The sequence below is a fragment of the Nyctereutes procyonoides genome, unplaced genomic scaffold (genome assembly GCF_905146905.1).
Source record: "Nyctereutes procyonoides isolate TBG_1078 unplaced genomic scaffold, NYPRO_anot_genome, whole genome shotgun sequence".
Taxonomy (NCBI): Eukaryota; Metazoa; Chordata; class Mammalia; order Carnivora; family Canidae; genus Nyctereutes; species Nyctereutes procyonoides.
In genome coordinates this window covers 33294663-33322393 of record NW_026575047.1, presented here as the reverse complement: position 1 = coordinate 33322393, position 27731 = coordinate 33294663, and the positions used below count along the sequence as shown (strand labels likewise).

At 55.1% G+C, this 27731-nt stretch overlaps 1 protein-coding gene across 1 annotated transcript in view; it reads left to right on the top strand.

The window, feature by feature from the left end:
- Positions 1–27731, top strand: part of LOC129510194 (epididymis-specific alpha-mannosidase-like) — a 46315-nt gene that overhangs the window by 5808 nt on the left and 12776 nt on the right. The window contains exons 4-19 of the mRNA XM_055326177.1: positions 511–683; positions 1460–1548; positions 2718–2895; positions 4332–4530; positions 6382–6572; positions 7463–7601; positions 9184–9317; positions 11145–11419; positions 14556–14747; positions 15257–15509; positions 16612–16722; positions 16802–16994; positions 18757–18897; positions 20797–20909; positions 21743–21863; positions 23293–23379. Coding sequence (XP_055182152.1) covers positions 511–683; positions 1460–1548; positions 2718–2895; positions 4332–4530; positions 6382–6572; positions 7463–7601; positions 9184–9317; positions 11145–11419; positions 14556–14747; positions 15257–15509; positions 16612–16722; positions 16802–16994; positions 18757–18897; positions 20797–20909; positions 21743–21863; positions 23293–23379 — 2589 coding nt within the window. The remainder of the gene's footprint in view (positions 1–510; positions 684–1459; positions 1549–2717; positions 2896–4331; positions 4531–6381; positions 6573–7462; positions 7602–9183; positions 9318–11144; positions 11420–14555; positions 14748–15256; positions 15510–16611; positions 16723–16801; positions 16995–18756; positions 18898–20796; positions 20910–21742; positions 21864–23292; positions 23380–27731) is intronic.

The window sequence follows — 27731 nt, the reverse complement described above, 5'->3', positions numbered from 1 at the left end:
AGCTAAAGCCAATGAAAATTGATCTCTTGAGCTGGGCAGGGTATTGTCAGGCCTGGCTTGCTCTGGCTCCCTGTCTGTAGAGAGGACTGTTCCTCAAGCTACCCGCCCCCAATCCAGTGATGCTGTTGAGCATTCCCTGACAAGCTCAGGCCCCACAACCCCGAGGTCTTGCCACTGCTGCTCCTTCATCGTCTCTTCTGCTTCCTGCCCTGGGTTTTCTGACACAGTACGTGGTGGCAGGCCTGGGGAACAAGAACCAATGTCTGGCACTAGTCTGGAATTTCTTTCCCCTGCAGCACTCAACCTGATATCAGACTCATGGGGTGGCTCTACAGTCGTGAATGAGTACATGGAACATCGGGTGATCCTGCTGTGGCACCCTCTGGGTTAGGCCCTCTTGCAGCACACCCCAGGATGGCACTCCAGCCCCCTGGAAAGGCAGGGGCCCTGAGTGAGCAGGTGGGGAGGGACCACCCTCCTGTCACCAGCAAGGCAGGGCTCTCTTTGCAGAAGGACACGGTTTCCTGTACGAAACCTTTGGGATCCGGCCGAGGTTCTCCTGGCAAATCGACTCCTTTGGTGCATCTGCCACGACCCCCACCCTATTTGCCCTGGCAGGCTTCCATGCCCACGTCATCTCCCGCATCGACTATGCCCTGAAGGACACCATGCAGAACTCACAGGTGAGCCGTGAGCCACATCCGCTGCTGCCTCTCGCCCCTGATCCTTCCCTCTGTGTGCAGGGCACGTTACCAAGCCCCTGCTGTAGCGAGTATCGTGTCCGGGGTTACTCGGGTAATAACGCTCTGGGACAAATGCTAGCTGCGGCCCGCAGCGGTAGACAAGGGTGCAGGTGGGCTCTAGCTGGGCAAGAGGAGAACATGGTCCTGAGCCCCACCTCATGCCACGCTGTGCGCAGAGTTCACTTCCCATGTCAGCTCATTTCTGCCGCTGCTGACTCTGTGAGCTGCGTGGGGCCCTCCCCATTCTTCCCATGCAGAAACTGAGTCCCAGGGGACTCAGGGAACATGTGCATCGTCCCAGAGCCAGTGCTTAATAGAACCAGGATTTCCCCCTGCTTTGTAACCCTGAGCGGGTCCCAGTCGTGAGAGCAATGAAGAACAGACCAAAGGATTAGTGAGAGGTGAGCGGCTCCTGTGCCAGGAGGTCGTCAAGCAGAGCCAGAACGAGCTTCGCTGGCAGGCCTTGGTAGAGAGGGTCCTTCCCCGGGGCAGGCGGCAGGGGTGGGGGGCAGTGAGCAAGCAGGCTGGCTCCAACTAGAGGGCAATTTCCACAAACATGGATGGCCTTGGGGGGGGGGTCAGAGGGAATCTAGAGGAGGCAGCAGAGGGGTTGGCCCCTGGAACCACTGAGGGAGACCCAAGTGGGGCTGGGGGAGGCAGAACCAGGGCTTCCGTGTTGCCCCTGGGCTGTCACTCTGTTCCCTCTGGGTTTGCAGGGGCTGCAGTTTGTGTGGCGAGGGTCCCCATCCCTGTCAGCTCAGCAGGAAATCTTCACGCATGTCTTGGACCAGTACAACTACTGCTCGTGAGCACCTTCCTGGGGAGCCCAGTTCAAAGCACTCTCCCTCTGTTACCTGAGAAACGACCCACTCTCCCGTGCATCCTCTTGGGACACTCTGGCTTACACAAAGAGAAACTGAGGCAGGGTCACTCAGCCAGGGTCCTAGGGCCCGCAGTGGCAGGGTCAGGTTGGTTTGGACAGACTATTTCCAGGCCTCTACAGCATGGGTACAGCCAGGCTGTGGGCTCTTGGGTCGAGAGGCCCTAGGTCCAACTCACTCTGGCCCTTTCGACCTTGATGCCATAGAGAATTGAGCTCCCCTATCCTGGAAAAGGAGAGATTATTGGGCAAGGTGAAGGACTTCAGGACCTCTTCTCTAGCCCATGATGTGCACCAGGCAAGGTCTCCAGGGTTTTCCACTGATGTCCTTTATTGATTCTAACAACCATCAGGACATTAATGGGTGAGGAGACCTGAAGCTCTGAGGATCCAAGTGGCCACTCCTGGATGCTGGCCCGGGTCACCCCTATGTCACTCCATGCTGCCTGGAATGAGGCAGGAGGGACCCTAACTGGAGCATCCGGACCCTCAGGGTCGATCTTGGGGTCTGTGTCATACAGACCAAATTGGAGCCTGAGACAAAAGGGAAAATCCGAATACTGCCCTTGCGCTTGGGGGGAATGTTGGTATTCTGTCCATCACCATTTGTTTCGCATTAATTCTGAGTTTTGAAGTATGACACCAACTTACCTCCATGTCACCTCCCGAGACTGGGCTCTCCCTTACACTCGCAGCCCAGGGCACTGTGCATCACAGCCTCACCCTGCCCCAGCCCTGCTCTGGGCTTTGGACTCAGGTCTGAGGGTACCACAGTGGCCTCCGTGAGATCCCCAGTGGGAATGCAGACTGTGGGCTCCATGGGGCGGGGGAGGCAGTGTGGGCCCAGGAAAGGGGCCGTGTTCCAGGCCCCACAGCTGGCGAACTGTGACATGTGGATTTGAGCCCCATCTGTCAGAGGAGCTCTTGTCGGCCACCACTGACCTGCCCATCACACAGGTGTGAGAAGAAGGCCTGAGCGCCGGTCTGTACACCCTGAGCTGCCCTGTGGCCTGGCTGCACCTGCCTGTCCTCCTGGACCCCGAGCTGCCTCCCCTCTCAGGGCGGGGCTCTGCTAACCCTTCTCTCCCCTGCAGGGAAGGCTTTAACTGGGACGGGACTGCTGTCTTCCCGAACTCACCGCCAGACAGGGTATTTCACCCGAAGTCTGTACCCATCACTTGGAACAATATCAATTACTATGTCAGTCTCCTTGTGGACAATGTGAAGGCGCGGGCCACCTGGTTCCGGACACCGCACCTCCTCTGGCCCTGGGTAAGGCAGGATCCCAGGCCTCAGTGTCCTGACCACAGCCCTGGATTCCTGTCCAGTCTCACCCAACCATGCTCTTTCCAGGGGAGAGGCCAGACAGCCATCTCAAATCCGAGGCGGTGCCTCTTCCCTGCACAAGGCCTCACCCCTTCCGCCAGCTCCTGCCACTACCCTGGACTCCCCAAGCCTCTCCCACCTGAAATATAGCCCTGGCCCCTGCCAGCCCCCAGTTCCACCCAGATCCTCGATCCTCCTCTTGCCATCTCAGTGTTGGGACATGAGGCTGGGTAGGAATCCTGAACCCCTGCTCAGACCCTGTGTGCCTCAACCCCTTTGGGTCTCACTTTCCTCATCTCTAACGTGAGGATCATGACTCACAGGCTGAGACTGAGGGGAGGCATGCCCCGTGTCAGTGTCAGAGTGTCAGACACTCCCTTCTCCTCTTCCTTTTTGGCTTCCTCCTCAACATTACATTCAGATCTAACCCTCACTAGCCTCCCCAGGGCACAAGGCACCTTCTATGTGATACATTTGTCTCTTCCTCTTAGTCTGCCCATGGGCCTAGGAGGCAGACACTGATGGTATCCCATTTTGACAATGAGAGACCTGAGAACCAGATAGGTCAAGGGATCGTCCTGAGACCGCACAGCTACTTAGCAGGGCAGCTAAGATGGGGATTTGTGCTCACACCTGGCTGGGCACTCCCTACTCTGTCTTCTTATGTCTTGAGTGCCTATGGGAAAGTGCACAGAGGGTTAGTAAATGTGGGTGATGGTGGTTATCCCTGGCATTCCTAATTTTCATATTATTATTGTTAATGATATTGATGAAGAGTCATACTGCTGGTGTTTAAGAAAGGCCCACGGAGTGAAGTAAGTCAGAAAGAGAATTCCAACCCTGCACAACCTCATTTAATGTGGTTCTGAAAGCATCAGATGTAGAGAAAAGAGATGAGTTTTTTAGTTCCCAGACTTGAGGGGTGAAGGAGTGTCAAAGGTACAGACTTCAGTTATATGAGAAACATGTGTTGGAGGTGTAATGTAGAGCATGATGTAAAACCTAACAAGATTTTAGTGAGAACAGTAAGCAAAAAGGAAGGAAGAAAGGAAGGAAAGAAGAAAGGAGGGAGGGAAGGAAGGAAGGAAGGAAGGAAGGAAGGAAGGAAGGAAGGAGAAAGGAGGAAAGGAAGAAGGAAGGAAGGAAAGAGGGAAAAAGGAGGAAGAAAGTAGGAGGGATGGGGGAAGGAATGAGGGACAGAGGGAGGGAGGGAGGGAGGGAGAGAGGCGTGCAGGAAGGAAAGGGACACAGGGATGCACTCGGGAGCTGGTGGGGCCTCTCCCAGGCAGAGCGGAGGGCCCTGGATGGCCGAGGGGGGCCGCTCTGCCTGGACTGGGTTCAGCCCCACAATCACGGGGGTCGCGCTGTGGCCCGGCCTGCAGGGCTGTGACAAGCAGTTCTTCAACGCGTCGCTGCAGTTCTCCAACATGGACCCGCTGCTGGACTTCATCAACAGTAACTCGCCCAAGCTCGGCATCTCCGTGGAGTACGCCACGCTGGCCGACTACTTCGCGGCGGTGCAGGCTCACAACGTCTCGTGGCGCGTCCACACCCACGGGGACTTCCTGCCCTATTCCTCCGGTAGGAGCCCGGGCATCCTAGGACGGCAGGACATTCCCGGGACGCCCCGGAGGCTTCCTGCTTCCCTCCCCTCATTCCCTTCCCTTCCAGGAGATGCCCCAAGGAGCCCCACGCGGGAGCTGCCTCCCGGGGCGGGGCGCTGCCCTGACCCGCCCAACAGGACGCCTGCTCCAGCCCCTGGGCCCCCACCTCTCTCTGTGCGGCGACCAGGGGGAGCTGCACGGCTGTCAGGCCTTTTTCTGTCTGACCAGCACTGGTGGCCGGCCAGAAAATCCCGCCAGGGAAAGAGGCTACAGGGATGTGCCCAAGGTTGCACTAGAGGAGGGAGGTTTCTAGCTGTGGGCGGGGTGACAGGCAAAGCGGAGCCGGCCCATGAGTGTGGGCGCGGTCACAGGGGAGGGGGCGAGGCTACTCCCAGTGGGTGGGGTGACAGGCCATGATGTGGGCGGGGCTGTCGGGGAGATGGGAGGGACACAAGGGTGACCTAGGGATAAAGACAGGGTGCCATGGGATTCGTCATGTGGATGTGGCTCACTCAAGACAAAGCAGCTACAGTGGAGATGGGATGGGCCACAGTGATGGAGGGGATGGGTACAGTCCAGGTGAAATTGGATATGTTGAAGTGAAGGGCTCTTACAGGTGAGGTGCGAAGGGATACTACAGAGACCTGGGAGTGGATTCCAGACAGAGGTGACACGTGCAAGTGGGCGGGATTACCGTCAGGGTGGGCGTGGCTACCCTGAGGTAGACAGGCTGACAACTGAGATGAAGGCCACATCCACAAGGCCTTGGCTGCCATCCTGTGGGAGGACACACAAGGGTGTGAGCTTGGCTAGGGTGGGGGTGGGAGGGGCAAATTGATGTGGGCTGGTTACAGGTGCAGTTCCAGGACCACGTGCCTCTGGGCGTGGTTACGGTCCAGGTAGGGGTACTGCCCAGGTAGGTCCAGACAGGGCAATGTCCAGCAGGTGTTCTGTCCTGAATGGGCATGGCTTGCTGTAACCCCCCAGCAGAGACAGTGTTTATGTGGAGACTGGACAGGTACGGTGAGCCCTGGGCCCTGCTCTGGGTCACGGGGGCCTTAGAGCTGAGGCTGTGGAGAGCCCCTGCCTGGCCAGGACACTCAGCCTGCTGGAGGGGCTGTGGACAGCATGTCCACCTGATCCCACGGCCTGTGGCCTTTCCCCGGGCCCGTGGGGCTACCCTTCCTGGTGTCCTCAGGCCGTGTGGGGAAGGTCAGGGAATGGGGACACAGGCCAGCCTGGGAGGAGGCAAGGGGCGAGAACAGTGGGAAGAGTCAAGCAGCTTGTGAGACCCAGCCAGGGCCTGGGGAGGCACCCCGCACCCCCTCCTCTCACCAGAGCCCCAAACAGGCGTCATCCTCTGGGTGCAGGTCAGCACAGCAGCTAGGGGATCCCTCAGCAATCCCCCATTCCAGCTCCCTGGGCCAGTGGAACCCCACTGATTGCAGGCTTCCCCTGAGTCACAGGCAAAGGCCTCTGCCAGCACTCAGGGTACGTGCCAGCTGGTGCTGCCTGCTGGGCTCCCACCTTCCCCTGCACTCCTCAGAGGTCTCCCAAGCCCTTGGCTCACAGGCTCTTCAAATTCCCAGGTCCTCCCTGGACTGTCTGGTCCCCCATCCCAGGCCTGGCCCAGCCCAGCCTGATCCTCCCACCTGCCCCAGCCCCCACAACAGGGATCCGCGGGCCATTCCTGGCCTGGCTGGACAGGAGTCTCTGGCTGCCTCTAGAGGTGACCCAGGCAGAGCCAGACCCCAGGCTCCAGGTTCCCCAGCCTTACTGGAGAAGGGAGGGAGGGAGACTCATGCCAACTGCCAGCCCTTCTCTCCAGATCCATTTCAGGCCTGGACGGGCTTCTACGCCTCCCGCAGTGGGCTCAAGGCGCTGGTGAGGCGAGCCAGTGCTCTGTTGTATGCCGGGGAGTCCATGTTCACACGCTACATGTGGCCTGCCCCCCACCAGCACCTGGACCCGGCCTGGGCCCTGAAGCAGCTCCAGAGGCTCCGCTGGGCAGTCTCCGAGGTAATGTCACACCTCTCAGCATGATGTCAGGTTGAAACCTCCTGTGTAGTGCACTTCCCCAGCCCCTGGTCGCTAGAGGTCACTTTCCAGAGGAGTTCTCTGAGGTGGTGGGTGGGTGTGGACACTGGACCAAGGCTAGAATCACGTCCTGACAACGCTCAGCTGGTGGGTTCAGTAGGCTTTAGAGCCAAAGGGCAGAGGGTAAAGGGCAGACGGGAGAGGCGTTAATGTCCTGTGTGGATTCAGTCCTCCTCTGCTGGTGGCTTCAGGCTCAGGACTGCCCTCTCTGAGCATAATTCCCTCCCTGGACAATGAGAAATTCACGCCCACCCCAGGGTGGCGAGGCTACCGAATGTGATAATGTACATAAGGTGCTGGGCATGGTGGCTGCCCCATAGCAAGTGGTTCCGATCTTCCGTCTCCACTTGTCCCCACTGTACAGATAGGAAAAGTGAGATCTGAGAAATCCTGTGACTTGTCATACCCAGCCAGAAAGGGTCACGCTGGACGTGACATTGGCAAGCTCACCTGAGGGAGTCACTAGCAGATGTGTCACTGGGGTGAAATGGGTAGACCTTAGAGTCCTTCAGAGGGGGCTGGACAAGAGGCTTCACTGGAAGGGCCTCAGCTAATCCCAGTCCCACTCTGGCGCAGAGAACGGAGGGTGCCCGGAGCATCCCAGTGGCACTTCCCGGGAGGCTGGACAGTGGAGGTGAAGCAGGGGCAGGTCCCTGACAGAAGTCTTCTCTCTTCCCGAGCTAGGGGACTCAGTGGTTCTCCACAAGCCCCTGGGGAGCGGGAAGGAGAGCCAGCACCTAGGAGGTACCCAGGTAGGTGGTGTGCAGAGGCAGGCCAGATCCCATGTTTCCCCCAATCCTGTCGGGACACAGGTCCAGCACCATGATGCCATCACTGGGACCCAGAGCCCCAAGGTGAGAGACATGTACCAGGAGAATCTGAGCTCAGGGATGCAGGGTGTGCAGGAACTGATGGCCTCCATCGTCCGTGACAAGACCCCAGCCCACTCGGGTAAGCGAGGCCCATGTACAGTGGTCCTGCAGGTCAGTGGTGGGGGGGGCGGCTCTGACCATTTCTGAGCACAGAGCCTGGGGTCAGGGAGAGGATCTGAACAACCGGAGCCTCAGACCCTGCCACCACATATCCCTGTGCAACCCTGACCTTGGCCTGAGCTTGGCAAGTGCTTGGCTGCTCATAGCCTGTGTGTCCTGTGGGTGTGGGAAGAAGGGTGACGTCGCCATGAGAGTGAGGCCTAGCGGCCGCCTCAACTTCACATTTGCTCAGCGCTCTGCACGCAGTGGTTACTGAATGCCGGGAGGGTCTGTAAGCTCGGGGCTGTTATCCTCACTGCGCAGCTGAGGACACAGCAGAGCCAGAGGCTGTGGACCTGTCCAGGGTCACTCAGCCAGGAAGGAGCAGAGCAGGGCTTGAAACCGTGGCCCCGTGCTGCAGGGTTACAGAGCATGCAGGTGTCCTCGGGGATCTGAGCCTAGCCTGGGTCCCCCAACTCCCTCCTCAGTGCAGTTTGAGTGCTGATGTCCAGCCTCGTTGATGGTGAGGGTTCCACATGTACAGATAACTGGTCATGCCAGTTTGGGCTTGAGGAGGTTTGAGAACCTCCCCCTTGAAAGGCCCAGGCACCAGGACACTGTGGTATCTCTCCCAGTGCCTGAATGTGACATGCACAAGGCCTGCTGAGCCTTCCCTGCTCCCCAGCCCAGCATGCACTCTGTCATGGGGCACCCCTCACATAGGCCCTTGCTGTTCCCCTGGCTGGCGTTTCCCTCCCCTCTGAGTCTGTGTGCAATGCCATTGGATCCTCAAACTGAGGAAGGCCCACGGGGACCAGGTAGCAGCACACAGGTTCCCAGCCCACAGATCCTGGGGCGGCTGGTACAGACCTTTGCAACAGAGCTGGAACCTGGGGTCGGATTTCCCTGCCAGGTGGGACCAGCCGTTCCTGTGACCTCACCTGGGCGCTTGCCCAAGCAGTGAGCAGAGGGAGGTCAGGAGAAGTGTCCCAGCCATGGGGACAGCCTGGGCAGCGGCTCAGGCCTGGAAGTGTGTGATATGTTCAGGAATCATCAGACATGGCCAGAGTTTACCTCACTGAGTAAATAAAGGATGGAACAGAGAGGGAGCCCAGGTGCACATCGCTGGGGCTCACACGTCGGGCTAGGTGATTGGACTGGACCCTCCAGCCTCCCAAAAATTCTCCCGTCCATCCCGAGGCCAAGCACTCAAAGCTTGGCAGCCACACCTCAGTAGCAGGCCAGGTGACTGTACATCTCCGGGCCTGTTCAGTCCAGTGGGGCTGTCAGGGGTGATGTATAAGGAGCATGGGGACCCTCTCTGTCAGAGGGACTCTGTCTTCCCTTCCAGCCTCTCTGCCTGGGGACTGGGAACAGAGCACTGAGCAGAGTATGGGGCCCCGGGCTGTAGCAGTGACTAGCCCACTAGTCCTTATCCTCAGGTGTCCTGGCAGCTATACTGGGATGTGTCTTTCCTGCCTCCAGTTTCCCATGTAGCCAGGGTACCCAGGTGTGTTGGGTGAGTCCAATGGCAGCAGATAAACTCAGTTCTCTGTGTGCAGACCAGGAACCTGTGGGATACTCTGCCGTGGTCTACAACCCCCTGGCCTGGACGGTCACCACCATTGTTACCCTGACTGTGGGCTTCTCCAGGGTCAGCGTCACAGATGAGTCAGGCCAGCAAGTGACTGCACAGGTATGGGTGTGACTTCCTGCATGTGGCACAATTGTTGTTGCTGACACTTGCTCTCTGAGGGTGCGTCCAGAAATGGGAACAGTTTTGTTTGTTTGTTTTTTTTTTATGATAGTCACAGAGAGAGAAAGAGAGAGAGAGAGAGAGAGGCAGAGACACAGGCAGAGGGAGAAGCAGGCTCCATGCACCGGGAGCCCGATGTAGGACTCGATCCCCGGTCTCTAGGATCGCGCCCTGGGCCAAAGGCAGGCGCCAAACCGCTGCGCCACCCAGGGATCCCTAGAAATGGGAACAGTTTAAGTGAACATGTGACAATGGGTGCTCCCTTGGAGGACATCCCCATGGGGACCCTGTCCAGTGAGGTTCTGTGGGATCCACCAGGAGGCTGGCACTGGGCTATGGGCCTCTGAAGTGGCCAGAAGGGCCCCACTGTCCCTTCCCAGGAGGTTCTCCTGGGTCATTTGCACAGTTTGGGAGGCTCTTCCCCCCACCCCCCTCCCCGCCATGAGGCATCTTTATATTCTGAATGCCAACTTCCACTTTGTGTGGGAAAGACCCTCAGGAGGCTTCCTGGGGCACTTGGTGGAGGTGCTGATGTTTCAGACTGGCCTGCCTGAAGGTGTGCGCACCCAGATGCCAGCATGCCCGTGATCTGTTCTCATGTCCTTCCACGGCCAGGAGCCAGCAGGGCCCCAGGGACCTGCCTGTCCCCCAATGCCAGTGTTTCCCTGCAGAGGGGCAGGAGCTGCTGACCTCAGCCATTTAGCAGACACTCCCGAGGGCACATTCTGCTCCTGCCAGGGCTGAATGCGCATCCTCAGGACGGCAGTGCTACTGTGGGGAGGCTGTTGTAACACTTAAAGGACACGTGTGGTGTGGAGTGATGACCTGGGGAGCCAGGGCAGCTGGCTTTGCTTGACACAGAAGGAGGAGTTCACGTGACGTGGGCAGGGAGATGGGACAGGCTTGCTCTCACAGACCCAACTCCTAGCACCCCCTTCTTCCCCCACATGCAACAGCATGCAGATAAATGCTCTTAGCAAATATTTCTGGAGACTTGCTTTGTGTCAGGCCTGCCCTAGGGGCCAGGTTTCCTTAATAACCAGGCATATGAAGTCCCTCCCTGCGGAGGACTCATATTCTCACCCTGGGTGACAACAGGAAACAAGTAAGATGGTGTGGAATGTGACAGATGGTGGTGGCTCTGAGAGGAAGTTCTCCAGAGCAGGATGGGGGCAAGTACGGGGTGTCTACTGAATGTCCCACAAGGCCTGGGTGGGACGCTGTGTGCAGACATCCTGGGGTGACTAATGGAGGCCCCAAAGCTACCCCCAGGGACTGGGATGCTGCGTGCTTCCCCTAGAGAGTGAGGGGTTCCGCTGAGTGTACCCTGTGTCCTCCTCCAACCCTCCCACTTCAGGTGACAAGGGGAATGGGAAGGCCAGGAGGGGAACAGGGAAACACCCCCTTGGGAAAGTTGGAGGATGTGAAATCAGGGTCCCCTAAGAGAGCCGACCCTCCAGGGAGAGGGCACATCATGAGCAAAGGAAAGGCTCAGAGGCAGAAAACAGGGTGCTGAGAAAGGAGGGCACTGCTGATGCTGGACCCTGAGGAGTGAGGGGCCAGGGAGGGAGATGGGGCTGGGGAGGGTCCTGTTGAGCAGGGAGGATGCCTAGAGGGAACTCAGCACAGTCCAATGATGCAAAGACCCTGCTGCCCGTGAGCAGTGAGCACCTCGACTGGGAGGTGTGCAAGTCACAGGTTACTGAGGACGCTGAAGGTCTTCCAGGCCTGAAACCAACCACATTGCCCTATCCTTCTGGCCTGCAGATCCAGGAATCAAAGAAGACACAATCTACATATGACCTGCATGTGCTGACCACAATCCCAGGGCTCAGTTACCGATACTACAGCATCAGGAGCACCGAGGGGACCCAGGAGGAGACGAACCAATTGGGTGCCAGTCTGGCCAGAACCTCCAACTTTGGCCGCAAGAAAAAGACACCTGCTGGTCCAAGGGACAGGCACCTGATTCATGTGGAGAATGACTGTTATACTGTGTTCCTGGACCTGGACACTAACCTACTGCACAGCATCTGGGAGAGGTGAGGCGCAGCCATGGTGGCTCTGAGGCAGAGAAGAGCACTGAGACCTGGGCACGTCATTTCCCCACCTGTCTCAGTGTCCTCATCTGCTAGGGGAAATCATCAGAAGGTGACGAAGGCCCTCCCTCTGTTACCCTCTCTATTTCTGCAGTTTTGAGACTAGACAAGTACAATAGAGCCCTTCTTGAATCTGACCATTTCAGGGCTGTTGATCCACATCTACCCACCTTTCTGTCCATCCATCCATCCATCCATCCACCCACTAACTTTTTGTTCATGCATTTACCAATGGCCCAATCACCCATCTATCCTCTCATCCCCACAACCGTCTTTATAGCCACACACAAAACAACCCATCCACCCACCCATCCTCCCCTTCCAGACACCCTCTCATCCATCCATCCATCATTCATCCATCCATACATCCACCCATCCATCCCACCACCCTCCTTCCAACAATCCACCGTACTCTCAGTTTTCTATATATTTATCCAATCGCACATTCAACAATCCATCTACTCACTCAACTATGCACCCATCCATTCACTACCCTCCCATCCACCATATATCTACCCACCCACATACCTAACCACACACTGGTCATCCATCCATCCACTCATCAACTTTTCCACCCATCCATATATCCACCTACTTACCACTCATTCACCCCTACATCTATCCACTAACCACTTAATCTATGTATCTTCTTATCTGTCCATCTCCACCCATCTATACATCCATTACATATCCATGCATTTAGCAACTAATTCTTGACAGCAGAGAAGGCAGGTCACCCCAGGAAAAGGACTCTCAAGTGTTTGGGGCCAGCCCTGTCCATCATCAGGCCACATCCCAGATAGTTGTCATGCCACCCCAACTGCCTCTGCCAGAACAGCCAATTATGTTTCCCAATGTGACATCCAAACAGGATTGCAAGTGGAGGAGGAGCAGGAAGTCTGGGAAGAGTAGCTGGCAGAAAGTGAGGGAAGGAAACAGAAGGGAGGGGGGAGCATGGGTGTGAGGTGAATGGCCCCTGGAGCTCAGCCTGAAGGCAGCTGTCCACAGCTCTGCAGCAACAGAGCATGAGAAAGTCCCCTGCAGTGGGGCCCATCACAGCTCTGTCCTCATCACTCCAAAGATCCTCTTGAGAGAGGATGTGGCAGGTAGGAGGAGGGCCCAGTGGCCAGCATAGGGGGTGTGGGGAGCACCTGGAACCGGGGGAGGGCCAGACAACTTCTGAGCCTCCCTGGTCAGGACGTGGAGGGCAGAGTCCCCAGGCTGGCCTTGGGATGCTTCTGAGTCAGGCCTCGCCCCCCAGCTAGACAGTGCTTGCTGGACCAGCCCCACCTCACATTCTCTGTGTGCACCCAAGGGAGGCCTCATCCTCAGCCACATCCCCCACCCAACATTTCTGGGTGTACAGCTCATGGTTGCCGACCATCCACCTGACCCCCAAGCGTCTCTATTACCTTTGGCTGGAATGAGGACTGGGTATTTCTCATAAGACTCTGAAATCCCCTCCAGGGTAAACTGCTAGCTCAGCACCTGAACCCTGGTCACAGAGAAAAGGAGCTGTGGGAATGGAGAGCAGAAGGCGCAGAGGACGCTTGGTGGTCAGGAGGCATCTGGAGCCAGACCTGAGGACTGGAAGGGCCAGAGCATCCACGGGCACAGACGAGGGGACAGCTAATTCCACAGAGGCAGTCTCCTGTGCAGAGGACTGAATGGGAGGCCACCATGTACAGACCACCCCAGGCCAGGTTGTGTTGAGGTTGAGCTTCTCTTCTTACATGACAGCACTATGGATATAATTCACTGACCATGCACTTCAGCCATATAAATGGTCCCCATCTATGGTATCAGGACACTCACAGGCCCTGTTAGCATCACCATAGTCATGGCCCTTCTCACCCTTCTCTGTCTGGATGTGTCTAAATTGGACATTTCATACCTTGGGATCAACTCCAGTTAGCCCTTTGGGGTTGGCTTCCTTCCCTAGAATCTTGTGTTCAAGCTCCCCATCCATGCTGTCAGGTGCATGAGGGACTCAGCCCTCCTTGGGCTATTATTCCCACGACAGATGGAGCACATTTTGCCCATCCAGTCTCTGGCTGATGACGCCTGGGGGATCTGATGAAGAGAAGGGGGCAGCCTGCAGCCAGAGGGAAAAGCCTTGGGGGCCTGACTCATGAAAAGGATTCTTTTCTGGCCACTCCAGAGGGACTACAGGGGCCCTTCATGGATGACTCCCCTGCCTTCCCTGTCCATCCCCCCAAAATTAGCACAGAAAACCCCAAAATGGCTGAGAAAGTGACACTTCTCCATGCTCTGTGGCTGCAGGGCCACGCCTAATCCTGGGTACATGGCTGTGCCTCGGCTTAGACCAAACAGAGATGTACACGTGTACACCATACACAGGTCTACAAGGCTCTGAGTCCCCACCCACTCCTCCCCGCTCCTCCGACCCAAGCAAAACATTGGAACAGAATAGAAAGAGCGAGAATATACAGTTGAGTCAGAACCTGAGTCCTGGACTGAGCATTTCCCAGACATGTGATCCTATGCCAGTGATGTCAGGTCCCCAGTCTTAGGTGACTCGGTAGCGAAACGGGCTAATATTCTCTGCTCTCGAGAGTCAGGAGAAGGTGAAATGAGAGACAGTGCTGGTTCCTGACATCTGGACACCTTGGGGTCAGCATGACAAAGTCTTTGTGGGTCCTCCTTGGGGTACCTCTGAAAGGTATAGGGTGGCCCTGGAGGCAGCCTGATAAGCAGGCACCATTCCCTGGGATGATTCCTCTGGGGTAGCATGACTGCTTCTTGTAGGCTCTCAGGGGCCTAGGGTGAAGCCTCCGTCCCCCTCCCATTTTGGGATCCCAACTGGCACATGGAAAGATTTAAGGCAGTTTTGGCTCAGGGGAGGGGCGAGACCCAGGGGCTTTATCTGAGGCAAGTGCACGGGTGTCACCGAGTGGCCTCCTGACTGTCACTGAGCTCTGCAGAGATCACTTTTCTTCACTTCAGGTGGAGCTTGGTGTCTGCATAGAGGGCTTCTAACCGGCTTCCAGATGAGAGGACGATGCTTGGGACACGTGTGCACGAAGATAATGCTGTGTCCCATTTCTTGTCTCTGCAGAGGGAGTAACCGCACAGTGCAGGTGACCCAGGAGTTCATGGAATACCATGCCAATGCTGATTTGAAATATGGCTTTGTATCTGATAATTTTGTGTTTATGCCCATCGACTCTGCAAAGCGCCCATGGAACAGTGTGGGAATGCAGATTGTGGCGGGAAAGCTCATGACTGAGATCCGGCAATTCTTCTACAGGTGGGCTCAGGCTCCTTGGTGCTTGCCGGCAGGTGTGGGAGGGAACGCGGGTCCATGTTTGTGCCGGATCCCTGCTCCTGGGCCCCTGCTTGGCACATGGTCCTTCTGGATGGGAGCTTGAGGAAGACATGATTGCTCTGGCCTAGGGCATCCTGGCTCCATCGCACGTGCTGGACCTTGTAGGGGGTGTCCAGGTTCAGAGCTGGGATAGGAACCCACAGGGACAATGAGGGGACTCTTGTGTTTTCATGAGAGCACACACCTAAGCCATCCGGGTGAGGCACGCCAGCTCCACGTTATCCCAGCTCCACATCATCAGGGGACCAGGTTCTTCCCATTATGTTGATGAGGAATGCTCCCTGCCCCCCTGTCCCCCTGCCCTGGATGAGGGAAGGAAGGAGGGAGGGAGGGAAGGAGTGAAGGAGGAGGGAGAGAGAGTGAGGGGAGGGAGGGAGGGGCATTCAAAAGGAACCCAGAGCCTGAGCCACCCATTCCCTATTCTGCACCAGGAAGGTGGGGGACAGGAATCACACATATGCCATCTACTCCCGGCTCGCCCACGTGCCCCTGGCCCAGGGAGCGGAGCTGCTGTGCCGGCGCATCGAGCAGGAGTACCGGGTGGGCCCCTTGGAGCTGAACCGTGAGGCCATCCTGAGGACCAGCACCAGTCTCCACAACCAGCAGGTCCTCCACTCAGACAACAACGGCTACCAGATGCAGCGGAGAGTCTTCCAGAAATACTCGAGCAATGGCATCGCCCGGGTATGCTCTAGGATGCCTGCTTGCTCTGTGGTCCCGGAGCGCTGGGGGGTGGGGGTGGGGTTCCCTGATGGTGCTTTTCCAGAAGACAGGAGGAGGAGGCCCATTGCAGCTTCACCATGGAGCGGCAGAGGCCTCTGGACAAAACTCCAGCAGAGCCCCCTTGCCTACCTGTGCCAATAGGAGTGAGGCCCAGGCTGGGCCACCTGCAGTGTCTGAAATCCGGGGCCACCACATGCACTGGACTGTCCCTGTCCCTGTCTGTGCCTCGGTTTCCTCTTGTGGAAGATGAGCGCCTCCTGTGGGGTGTCCTGAGATTCAGGTTGAGCGTGCCTGACCCATGTCAGGTGCTGCTACAGAGACGTTCCCCGGTAGCTTCTTCCAAGCACTGAGCGTGGCCCGAAGCCAGATGGGCTCCCACATCCTAGGCCTCCGCCCTGTGATCCTGGGCAAGTGGGCCGGCCTCCCTATGGCTCCCTGACCCAAGAAAGGGAAGAAACCCAGGGCTGTGAGGGTCAGGGGGGACAATCCAGGTGAAGCCCCTGCTGGGGGCCTCCTGTGCCCTCAGTAATCAGTTCTTTTTCCTCCTGAGGGGACGCAGAGGCATGTGTCCCCACCCTGCTCTGCTTGTGAGCTCAGGTCCCTTCGTCCCTACCTGCTGTGCAGGGGCTGCTGACAGTCCCCATTGGCTCCAGCTGAGCACAGAGCCTGGGGACAGGGGCCGCTCTCCCAGAACACACATGGCCCTTTCTCTCTGGAGTAACTCCCCACCTAGCTCCCCTATCAGGCTGGACCCCACACACCCCCTCCTCACTCCTGCAGGACTGTGCACACTGCATCTTTGGGCCCTTTGTACTGGTGGGGAAACCGAGCTTGAGTGGGCTTAGTCCCCAGCTCATATGGTCAGAAGCAGTGGAGCTGGATTGGAGTGACAGTCTGTTGGTGTCCAAACGTCAGAGCCTCTAACCTCTGTCTCCCTTCTCCACCCTGAGCTGGCGCTCTGTGCGTGGGGTGGAGGGTGTGGGGTGGCTGGAGGGGGACCCGGACCGAGAGGCCTTCCTGTCCTCTGCCCCACCCGCCAGCCTGGCAGTGTTTGTGTCCACAGAATTACTATCCCATGGCTCAGTCCGCCTTCATTGAGGACGGCAGAAGCAGGCTGGTGCTGCTGTCCAAGCAGGCACACGGCGTGTCCAGCCAAGAGAACGGGCAGGTGGAGGTAGGAAGTGGGCCCTGCTGGTCACTCAGGGGTGGGAGCAGGTGGGCGGCAGGGCCGGTCAGACAGCTCTTCCCTGCAGGTCATGCTCCATCGCCGGCTTTGGAACAATTTTGATTGGGCTCTGGATTATGATCTCACCCTGAATGACACCTCCACTGTCTACCCTGTGCTCTGGCTCCTGCTGGGACCCCAGTCTCTCACCACCCGCCTGCGTCAGAGGTGTGGGCTAGCGCTGCAGCACCCACCCGTAGTGCTATTAAGAGAGCTGAATGGTAAGGGAGTGTTCACCCCAGAATGAACCCCCTGGCTGGGATGGACCTGGGGATCGTGTGGACCACCATGATCTGGAAACTTTGATCAGAAGGGAGCTCAGGGGTCTCTGATCCAAGCCCTCGTTTAATGTGTGGGCAAAGTGTGTGCAAATACTTTCAGGCTTCACCCAAGCTTATACATGGAGTAGCGAGCACTTCTGAGAATCACACAGATTCCTCTTTGTATCCTCTCCCTGAGTATCCCTCACTTTCTGCTCTGATGACTCTTTATCTTCCATAATATGACATGTATGGCTAGATGGCTTCACCCCTAGTAGATCAACATTAAAAGACTTGTTTTAATCGCCCAGGAGGAGGCACGGGGCCCAATCCTCGTGTTCTGGGTGTGCTGTCACCAGGCAAGGTTAGTTCAAGTTCATGGTGTGATGTGCAAAATTCATGCATTGCCTCCACTCAAAATTCGTTGGTTTTTTTAAGACTTTCTTTATTTATTCATGATAGATACACAGAGAGAGGCAGAGACATAGGCAGAGGGAGAAGCAGGCTCCCTGCGGGGACCCTAACGTGGGACTTATACCCAGGACACTGGGATTCACGCCCTGATCCAAAGGCAGATGTTCAACTACGAGCCACCCAGGCGTCCCTCAGTCAGACTTCTTCAGATTTAAAACAGCCTATGTCTTTACAGAAATAATTGAAGATGAGAAGCAATAAGTAATGATCAGGTGTAAATATGGTACTCTGCAGCAGCTTTTAAAGAATGAATCATTTAGATACAGTTCGTATCCTTCCCTTGATCCTTGAACTGTTCCTTTCTACTCACTTGAGAGGTTTGGAAGAGAATGTGGTTATGATTTATCCTTGTTTCAGTTTTAGAGCAGGACCCTCCCAGGGCTGTAGAAGCGGGCAGGCTGCTGCTCACACGTGCACAAAACACGGGCTGAGTGCCTGCTGTGTGCTGCACACTGAGGATGGGCAAGGGCCAGGCCTCTCCTGCAGGATTTCTCCTGAGCTATGGGCTGGGGGCCATGCTCATACAGATCCAGGCTTCAGGGAGCAGAGGCAGTGGGACTGGGCAAAGGACAGGTCCTCTCCTGGAAGGAGGGCCTTGGGTGCTTCTGAGCAGGGGACCAAGGATGACAAAACAGGGGAGGAGCTGGCATCCTAGACCTTGAATTGAAACCGAGGCTCTGGGCACCCTGGGTGGCGCAGCAGTTTAGCGCCGCCTGCAGCTCAGGGCATGATCCTGGAGACCCGGGATCCAGTCCCACATCAGGCTCCCTGCATGGAGCCTGCTCCTCCCTCTGCCTGTGTCTCTGCCTCTCTCTCTCTAGCTGTGTCTCTATGAATAAATAAATAAAATCTTTAAAAAAAAAAAAAAAAAGAAACCGAGGCTCTGTGTGAACCTGCCCTGTGATCTAGAACAAACCATATCACCTCTCTGGGCGGATGTCTCCCCATCTGTACTTGGAAACAGCTGGACTAGAGATTCAGGATCCTTCCAACTCTTAGACTCTGTGGTCTGGGCCCCTGGACGTGTGGGAGGGAAGGCATTCAGGTGGAAGGTTGTCCGTGGGCAAAGGCTAGACAGGGGTGCCCGAGGCGCTTGGACCAGCAGGGGCTTCATGCTGTCCTCCCTCAGGGGCACGCGTTGGCAGGAGCCGGATCGCCTGGAATGGGGGCCAGAGTGTGCATAGCTCCCGGTGCCAGGAGGAGGCATGGGGCCCAATCCTCGTCCTGGCTCTGTGTGTCTGCCCTGCAGAGTCTGCCCAGATTGTTCCAGGCCCCCAGCGGCAGCAAGAAGCTGTGACCCTGCCCCCAGGTCTTCACCTGCAGATCCTGAGCATCCCGGGCTGGAACTACAGCTCCAACCACACGGAGCACCTGCAGGATCTCCAGAAACGTGAGCCGGGTGTCAGGGAACCAGAGTCACTCCTCCCTCCCCATGTCAACCTGGCCCCACGCCCATCACCGGACAAAGTGGGCTCCTCTCAGAGCTGTCCTGGCTCTGCATGGTCCCCTGTTCCCCTTATCTGCCCAATGGGGAGACCCAGGCCCACAGAGAGGCAGTGGGGGGACTGGGGTCCCTCAGTAGGCAGGACACCCAGTCGGCAGGGCCCCAGAGGAGGACCTGTCCACACCCAGTCTCTGAGGATCCCTTCTATCCCCCACCACCAAACCCCAACCATCGTCCACCTTTGCCGGATGCTCAGCCTGCTGCGGAGTCTGCTTCCTCAGGGACTCCTCCTGGAGCCCGGAACAACTGAGTCCCACTCGTCCTCTGAACTCAGGAAGCCTGACTATCCGGGGCTTCCATTCATTCACTGAACAAATGTCTCCTGTGCCAGGCAGTGGGTAATCAGCAGAGACAATGGTAGGCAAAGACCCTGGACTCACAGAGTTCTCAGACTAGACAGGGAAGCCACCAAGTCACCAGCCAGTGACATTAATGTTCACAATAAGCCCCCAGCCGGGCCTGATGGAGATGACACCTGCCATGAACTGACCCATCCTGTTGACAAAGCTCCAGCTGTACCTTATCTTCCCCTTGGCACTGTGAGCAGCTCACAGGCAGGGCTGGCTGCCCCGCAGGCACCCTCTTGTCCCCAGAGCCCCACCAGGGCCTGGCAGGCACCAAAGATGGCTCAGTAGTAATCCTCAAATTAAGAAGGAGGGAAGGAAGGAAGAGGCAACAGGCCAGATAACACCTTCATCTGATCCAGTGGATCTCTGGGACCCTGGCACATGTCTGCAGCCAAGTAGCTTTCTAGCACTGAACCCCATCATCAGGAACCCCCTTGTCATAGAGGACCCTGGACCAGCAGCCTCTCCTACAAGGAGGAACATTCCCTTCCCCCTTCTGTGTGTGGCCACACACAAGACCACTGGTTTCCTCTAGACAGCTGCTCCCAATAGGAGGAGAGGGGTCTGGCCTGGGGGTGTCCCCAGACTCACTGAATGAAGGTCCCTCCTCCCTGGGGAGCAGTGAGTGAGTGGCAGAGGGAGAGGAGCCTCAGGGATGCAGTGAGACACCCTCACTGCTGTCCTCGAGCTCAGGGCCACCTTATGAAGTAGGTATGTGGTCATGGACATCAACGCATATCAACCCCACCCCCACCCTCACCCCCAACAGGACATAGACAATGTGCCCGACCCTCAGGCTGAATCCACAAACATCGCCCTGGAACACATCCAAGAGATTTTACAAACCCCTTGTTCTGCAGGACCCAGGAGCCCCACATTCCCCCGACCCAACACAGCCTCGTTCCTTTCTCCCCTGTGTCACAAGTCCAGTGGGCTCAGCTCATGGCCCTTGTCACTGTGGCCACCAGGGTCCCCAGCTGATGGAGGCCATATGCAGCACCTGCTTCCTCCTTCCCGGGGATAAAGAAGTTTGTGCAAGGGCTACATCCCTCCTGCTCCCTGTGCCTTGACCTGGGAGGGTTGGGGCCACACCACAGCACACAGGGGGCAGGGAAGAGCAGTCCAGCAAGCACTGGGTGGCTTAAGGATGAGCCTAGTGAGGAGCACAGCAGCAGACGAGGGCAGAGACTTGCAGGCACCCCTCAGCATTAGTCCCTGGGTGTGGGGAGAGGACTTGGAGGCTGCCAGACCTGGGCTGGAATCCTCCGTCTGGTGCCACCAGCTGTGTCTTTGGGCAAGTGGCCAGACCTCTATGAGCCTGGTTTCCTTGTCATCAAGGAGGGACTGGGTCAGCTGCCTCCCAGGGAGGTGGGGAGTAGGAAGTGCTGGGTCCTGACTAGAAGATTTGGGGCCAATATGGGTCCTTCTGTCCCTGAAGGCCATCGAGGGAAGGCCAAGGCTGACCTTCGCCGTGTCCTCCTGCGGCTCCACCACCTGTATGAGGAAGGCGAGGACCCGGTCCTGTCTCAGCCAGTGAGGGTCAATCTGCAGGTAAGTGCCCTCAGATCCCTGGGACAGGCTTCCTGTCTAAGAAGCCCCAGCAGGGACACAAGCCCAGGGTGAAAATCCCCTCTGGCAAAGACATGGGCAAAGAGATGCCTGTGGGAGCTCTGGTTCAACCTGGAGTGGATGCTGTTGGGGGCGCAAGGACACCTTGCCCCCCTCTTCCTGCATTTTTTCTGCATTTCTACTTCCTCTGCTCCCTTCCTGGGTCACATTGTCCTGCTGCCAGTCTTGGTCAGCGTGCTGGCTCTTTGCTTCTGCTCGTCCCTGTGGTCACCCACCGCACGGGCCTCCCAAGCAGATATAGCAGCAGAAGCTGGGAAGACAGAGGCAAAAAAAGCCCTTGCACCCTGTGCTTTCTCTCCTGTCAGTGCCAGGAAGCTTCTCCAAAACCTCCCTATCTCCTGGACAGCAGAAGGTCCCTTCCTATTCAGGCCAGAATGGGCCACCTGCCTCCCTCCCTGCACAGGAGGCTGGGTCTGTGCTTATTTGGCACAGGGGAGGGATAAGGATGCCTGGCCTCATCCCTGGGGCTGCCTGCTGAGCCTTACCAGGGAGAAGGGGTTTGGATGCTGGAGGCAGCTCCTGTGCCTGCCACCCCCGAGTATGCTCTTCCAGGACAGTGCCAGGGGAAGCATGCTGATCCCGGCCAGTGTCCTCATATCTAAAATGGGGACACAGTTCCTGTCTGGGGATCTGCAGTAAGAATTAAGGAGGAAGTGTGTTGTGCCCAGGGTGAGACTGCCCCCCCTACTCCTGCTTTACCTGCTCTGATCTGGGGCTTGGAGTAGCTCACCCTCCCTGTGCTCCTGTCTCTGCAGGCTGTGCTGCAGGGGCTGGGGTCCGTGGGGGCGGTGGAGGAACGCTCACTGACAGGGACCTGGGATGTGAACACACTACACCGCTGGAGCTGGAGGACACAGGAGCCTCCCCACCACAGAGGTTTGGGAGCCCCTGGTTCAGGCCTTGCCTGGGTATCCCAGCAACCCCATAGCCTGGCTTAGAAGCTCTGCCCCTTATGGCCTGTGGGACCTTGAGCAGGCTCCTTAGCTCCTCTGAATCTGCACAGGTCGGTGTGTGTGCATGCCTGCATGTGTGTCTGAAGACCACACCCCCTGCCTCTGTCCTGGCTGAGTCCTGACCTGGCAAGCATATTCCCGGGGGTTCTGACACCTACCATCTTGTGCCTCGCACTGCACACACACCATCAGTTCCGGGGGACCACAGGCAGCTCATGCTTCCCAGTGTTTCCCATGCTGTTCCCTCTGCCTGCATGGCCCTTGTCCCTTTTCCTCTGACCTGCTCCTACTCAAGCTGCTATGAAGTCCTGGGCTGGATCAGATTCCTCCTCTCCTGTCCTCTCCCCCTCTTTCCTGTTTGCTGTGGATCTTCTCTGTGCACTGCACACAGCATAGTGCCATCTACATTGCTGGACACTTAATCATGTGGAGATGGATGGATGGATCATGGATGGATGGACAAATACATAAATGAAAGGGTTGATGGATTGGTAGATGGTTGATGGATGATGGATAAGATGATGGATGAGTGGATGGATGTATGGATGGATGTGTGACAATTAGATGGATGGATGATGGATAGGTGATAGATGATAGGTGGATGGATCGATGGATTGGTAGAGAGGTGATGAATGATGGATAGATGGTGGATTAATGGATGGATGGATGGATGAATTGATGGATAAATGAATGGACAGGTAGATGTGTAGATGGATGAGGATGATAGATTGATGATGGATGAATAGATGGATAATCGGGTATATGGAAGGGTATTTGTGTGAAAAGATGGGTAGAAGGATTGATGGGTGAATAGGTGGTGAATGGATAGATGGGTAGATGGGTGAATAATTGATGGAGGATTAGATGATGAATGATGGAGTGAAGGATGGATGGCTGGGTGGATGGATGAATGGGTCTATGGAATTATGAGTTTTTGAATGGGTGAAAGGACAAATGGATTCATGGATGGACCAAGGATCACGGGTGGAATGATCCATGGGATGAATGGATGAAGAAATTTCCCTGCCAAGGCTGAATTTAGTGGAGCCCAGTAATACAAAGTGCAGGCCCCACCCAAAGACCTGAGTGAGAAAGCTTTAGGCACCGAGTGCTACACCCTATTGGGAATGAGGCCATGTATGGCCAGGACCACCTAGCTATTACCCTCATGGGAGAGCCAGAATACAAGGGGTACATGGCAGTGGGAGTCCCAGCAGGAGGAGGGCACCCAAGGGCCTTCACAAAGGAGCCACAACAGAGTGGAGGCAGGTGTGGTATATGAGGGGGATGCTGGGTGGAAATGTCCTGGGGAAGCAGGTGGCTCTAAGGACAGACCACCTCTGCTCCCCCAGGCAGCTCCAGATCTCACTCAACACCCCTGCAAGGCACCAAGGTCACCATCTACCCGAAGGAAATCCGGACATTTTTCATCCACTTTCGTAGCCATGAGTCCCTGGCAGACTCTGTGGCCCCAGGGAGGCCCCAGGGATCCCAGAAAAAGGAAGACGACCCGGGACATGGAAAAGCATGGAGGGATGGGGGATGAACAGCTGTCTGCCTGATAGGCTAATGTAGAAAATGGTCAGGTTGGGGGGTTTGTTGTGCTTTAAATAAAAATTGCATTAAACAGACCCACACAGTCTCCTCGGGCACTAGAGCCGGCCTCTGTGATCCTCCCACCTGGTGATGTCTGCCCACACACTCACACTCCCCATGCATGTGCAGGAGTCTTCAGAAAGCTCCCATAAGGCAGTGAAATACCCAGCGTGACAGCAAAGGCACCTGCCATACAGACCCCATCCCTTCTCACCCAGGTCACCAGTGTTACGTGCAGGCCTACTGTGTGGCTAATGATGGGGTGGGAGGGGTGGGTACTGCAAGGGCCTTCAGAGCCTGTGGGTAGCATGAGGGCCTGGTGTCCATTCAGGATGGAAAGGTTGCCCCAGACCTGGGCAGGAGTCATGGGAAGAGCAGGCTGACCTGAGTCCTGAGCTCCACAGACTGGGTGATGAGACCAGGCAGCAGGATCTGCGGGGTATTTCTGTTCTCACTTCAGGGCTCCTGGGTGGCCCTCCATGGACTATATTGTAAATGGTGCAAGTACCCGGTCCCATGTGACCCTCTCCTAGGACAGGGACCCGGGGTGGGAGTTGGAGCCTGAAGGGGATTCCCAGCACCTTCAGCTCTATGGGCTGACTCTAAATGTCGACGCCCAGGGTGCCTCCTATATGGAAGAGAATCCTCTGGGGAATTCTGGTGAAGCGTAATAGCAAGTGTCCTCCCACACACACCCTGTGTGAGACACAGCCAGCCTGCAGGGAGGAGCTACCTACAGGATCAGGGTCTGGAGGAGATCTGTGCCTCAGTCTCGACAGTCCCCATCCCTTCCCCTCCTGTCCTTTTCTCCTTCCCTCTCTCTCCCCTCTTTTCTTCCTCTTCCCTCCCTGTCATCTCCCTTCCATTCTCCCAAACTTCCTCCCTGTCCCATCCCTGAGATCCTATACAACTGCTAGAACCTGCCCTGGAGCCTTGTGTCCCATCCTGTTGGGGACAGAGACAACAAGGTAGCAAATAAGACATTAAATGATTTCAAGATACCCTGGAAAAGCCAACACAGGGAACAGGATAGAGTGACTTAGCCTTTTCCCATTCCCATCCCACCAGCAAGGGTCTATTGCCACTTGGCAGGATCAATATCCAGCATTTAATTCGAGAGCACTCAATGCTCAGGTCATGATCTCAGGGTCCTGGGATGGAGTTCCAAGACAGGTCAGGCTCCCTGCTCAGTGGGTAGTCTGCTTCTCCCCCTCCCTCTGCCCCTCCCCCACACACCCCTAATCCCTGCTCATGCGTTCTCTCTCTCTCTCTCTCTCTAAGTAAATAAATAAAATCTTTAAAAGAGAGAGAGAGATGAAGTGGACAGAGCTTTGGGAAATAAGCAGACTCAACTTCTGGAAACTGGCACAGGAATGGGGAGAAAAGCATACATGGGAACACCAAATTCTGTGTGTGAGCTTTACCCAAAACTCTGGCTTCACAAGGCAAATGTCAAATAGCCCAGCAAGTGTACGAGAACCACACTGAGATTCTAGCCACTCCCCTCTGCAAGGGAGACATCTTACAGTGTGAGTTCACATGTTAAATGTACATAAAAGGCAATACCCTCAGGAGTAACAGAATAGAATTCAAACTATCTAGTACTCACAACATTCAGGACAGAAACCAAAATTACTTGATAAGAGAAGAAACTCAACTCAGAGAAAAGAGAGTCAGCTGATCCCAAATGTTGGAACTTTCAGATAATAATTTTAAAGAAGATGGGGTGCCTGGTTGGCTCAGTTGGTAAAGTGTGGGACTCTTGGTCTTGGGGTCATGAGTTTGGGCCCCTCATTGGGGGTAGTGTACTTAATAAAGAACAAAATTTTTTAAATAATACTTTTAAAGCAACTCTTGTCATGATGCTTGAGAATGTAAAGAAAAATATGTTCATGATAAATTGATATAGATAATCTCGAACTATTAAATGAGCTACATGGAAAATCTAGAACTAAAATTATAGTATCTGGGGGGTTCCTGTGTGGCTCACTTGGTTGAGCATCTGCCTTTGGCTCAGGTCGTGATCCAGGGGTCCTGGAATCGAGCCCCATGTCAGGCTTCCTGCTAGTGGGGAGTCTGCTTCTCCCTCTGGCCCTCTACCCTGCTCATGCTCTCGCTCTCTCTCTCTAAAATAAATTAATTCTAAAATCTTCAAAAAATAAAATATAGTATCTGGGATAAAAAAATTCACAACATGTGCTTAAAAAACAGTACATATTCTACAAGAAATCCTCAGTTGAACTTGAAGAGAGATGAGTAGAATCTACCCAATCAGAAGAACAGAGGAAGGATATCAAAATAATGTAAACCAAACCTTCAAGGTCTGTGGGACAATACCAGAGTCTACAAGTGTAGGTCAGTGTTGTCACAGAAAGTGTGACAAGAGAGAACAAGGCAGACAAATGTAATGATGGCTAAAAATGTTCCCAATTCAGGAAGAAACATATACAATGAAAAATATCCCAAGGCACATGTCATGGTTAAACTACTAAAAACCAAAGAGAAATACTCAAAAGCAGCAAGAGAAAATAAAAGACGTATTACAGACAAGGGAAGGACCGTGTGACCATCACTGACTTCTCATCAGAGATAATGGAGGCCAGAAGTCAGTGGAGTGACATCTGGGATGTATTGGAAAAATCTGTCACTGAAAAAATGCTATCTTCCATGAAAATATTCTCCAATAATGAAGATGAAATAAAGACATTTCAGATGAAGAAAAAAAAACTCAGAAAATACAGTGTTAGCAGACCTGCGTTCCAAAGAATGCTAAAGGCAGCCCTCCAGAGTGACAATCAACATGCAAAGTGGAAACCTGAACCTTCCAGAAGGAATGAAGACCATTGGAAATGGTGAGTTCATGGGTAAATGTAAGAAACTTGTTTCTCCTCATTTCTTTACAGTGCATGCAATTATGCACAGAGAACTGATTACATTGCGGGGGTTATAATGTACCTTAGATATAATACATTCGATAACAATAGCAAAAAGGATGAAGGGAGTGTACCTTTCTGTTTGTGGGGTGCTTACATTCTTTGAAGTGGCCCAAGATTGACGAAGTCCTCTGTGAACAGCTGAGGATGTATATAGTACAATCCTAGAGCAATTGCTGAAAATTTAATGAGAGACAGAGACAGGACTGAAGAGCCCACAGAAAATTGAAAATGGAATTCTAAAAAAATGTCCAAGAATGAAATACCGATTCGTGCAAAAATACAGATGAGTCTCATGGACCTGCAGAGCCCAAGAATACAAACACAAGAGGACACAGTGGAAGACTCCACTCATACAGCATTCTAGATCAGGCAAATTGATGTGTTGGCTCTTCAAAAATCAGAAATGGTTGGCCCTACGAGGCAGAGGACAGTCTACCAGACAGGAAGCAAGAGATCTTTCTGAGGTGATGGCATGCACCACATTTGTCAAAACTCATCACGTTGAATACTCAGGATCTGTTAGCTTTACTGTATGACATTTATACCCCAATTTAGACTTTTTAAATTTAAAATGGTTATAAGAGTCTCTGTATCATGATTCTGGCATTTAGATGGAAAGCCAACCGCTGAACACCAACAGCACCGAGGATACGGCTCTGCCAACACCCATAGCAGATGTCATTCCTGTGAACACAGAGCACAAAGGTAACCAAAAAGCCACCAGAATGAGATCAGCAAGGCTTCTCTGAGAAGTGCCTTCTTTTTTATTTATTTATTTATTTATTTATTTATTTATTTATTTATTTATTTATGATAGTCACACAGAGAGAGGGAGAGAGAGAGAGAGGCAGAGACACAGGCAGAGGGAGAAGCAGGCTCCATGCACCCGGAGCCCGATGTGGGATTCGATCCCGGGTCTCCAGGATCGCGCCCCGGGCCAAAGGCAGGCGCCAAACTGCTGTGCCACCCAGGGATCCCTGAGAAGTGCCTTCTGAAGAAAGATCATTGAAAGGAAGGGATCAGTCATGAAAATGCAGAGGAAAGAACTCCAGGCATAGGAGGCAGGAGAAGGAAGGGACCGGAGTCAGTGTCCCAGTTCCCTACTGCTGCATCACAAACTGTTGCTTAAAACAACAACGTGTTATTATCTCCATGGTTCTGTGGACTGACAAGACCATCCCAGAAACATGCAACTTCAGGTTCCTGAGCCGGGGTCCCTGACCTTCCCTTCTCTGAGGTTGGAAAGGAAGCAACCACCA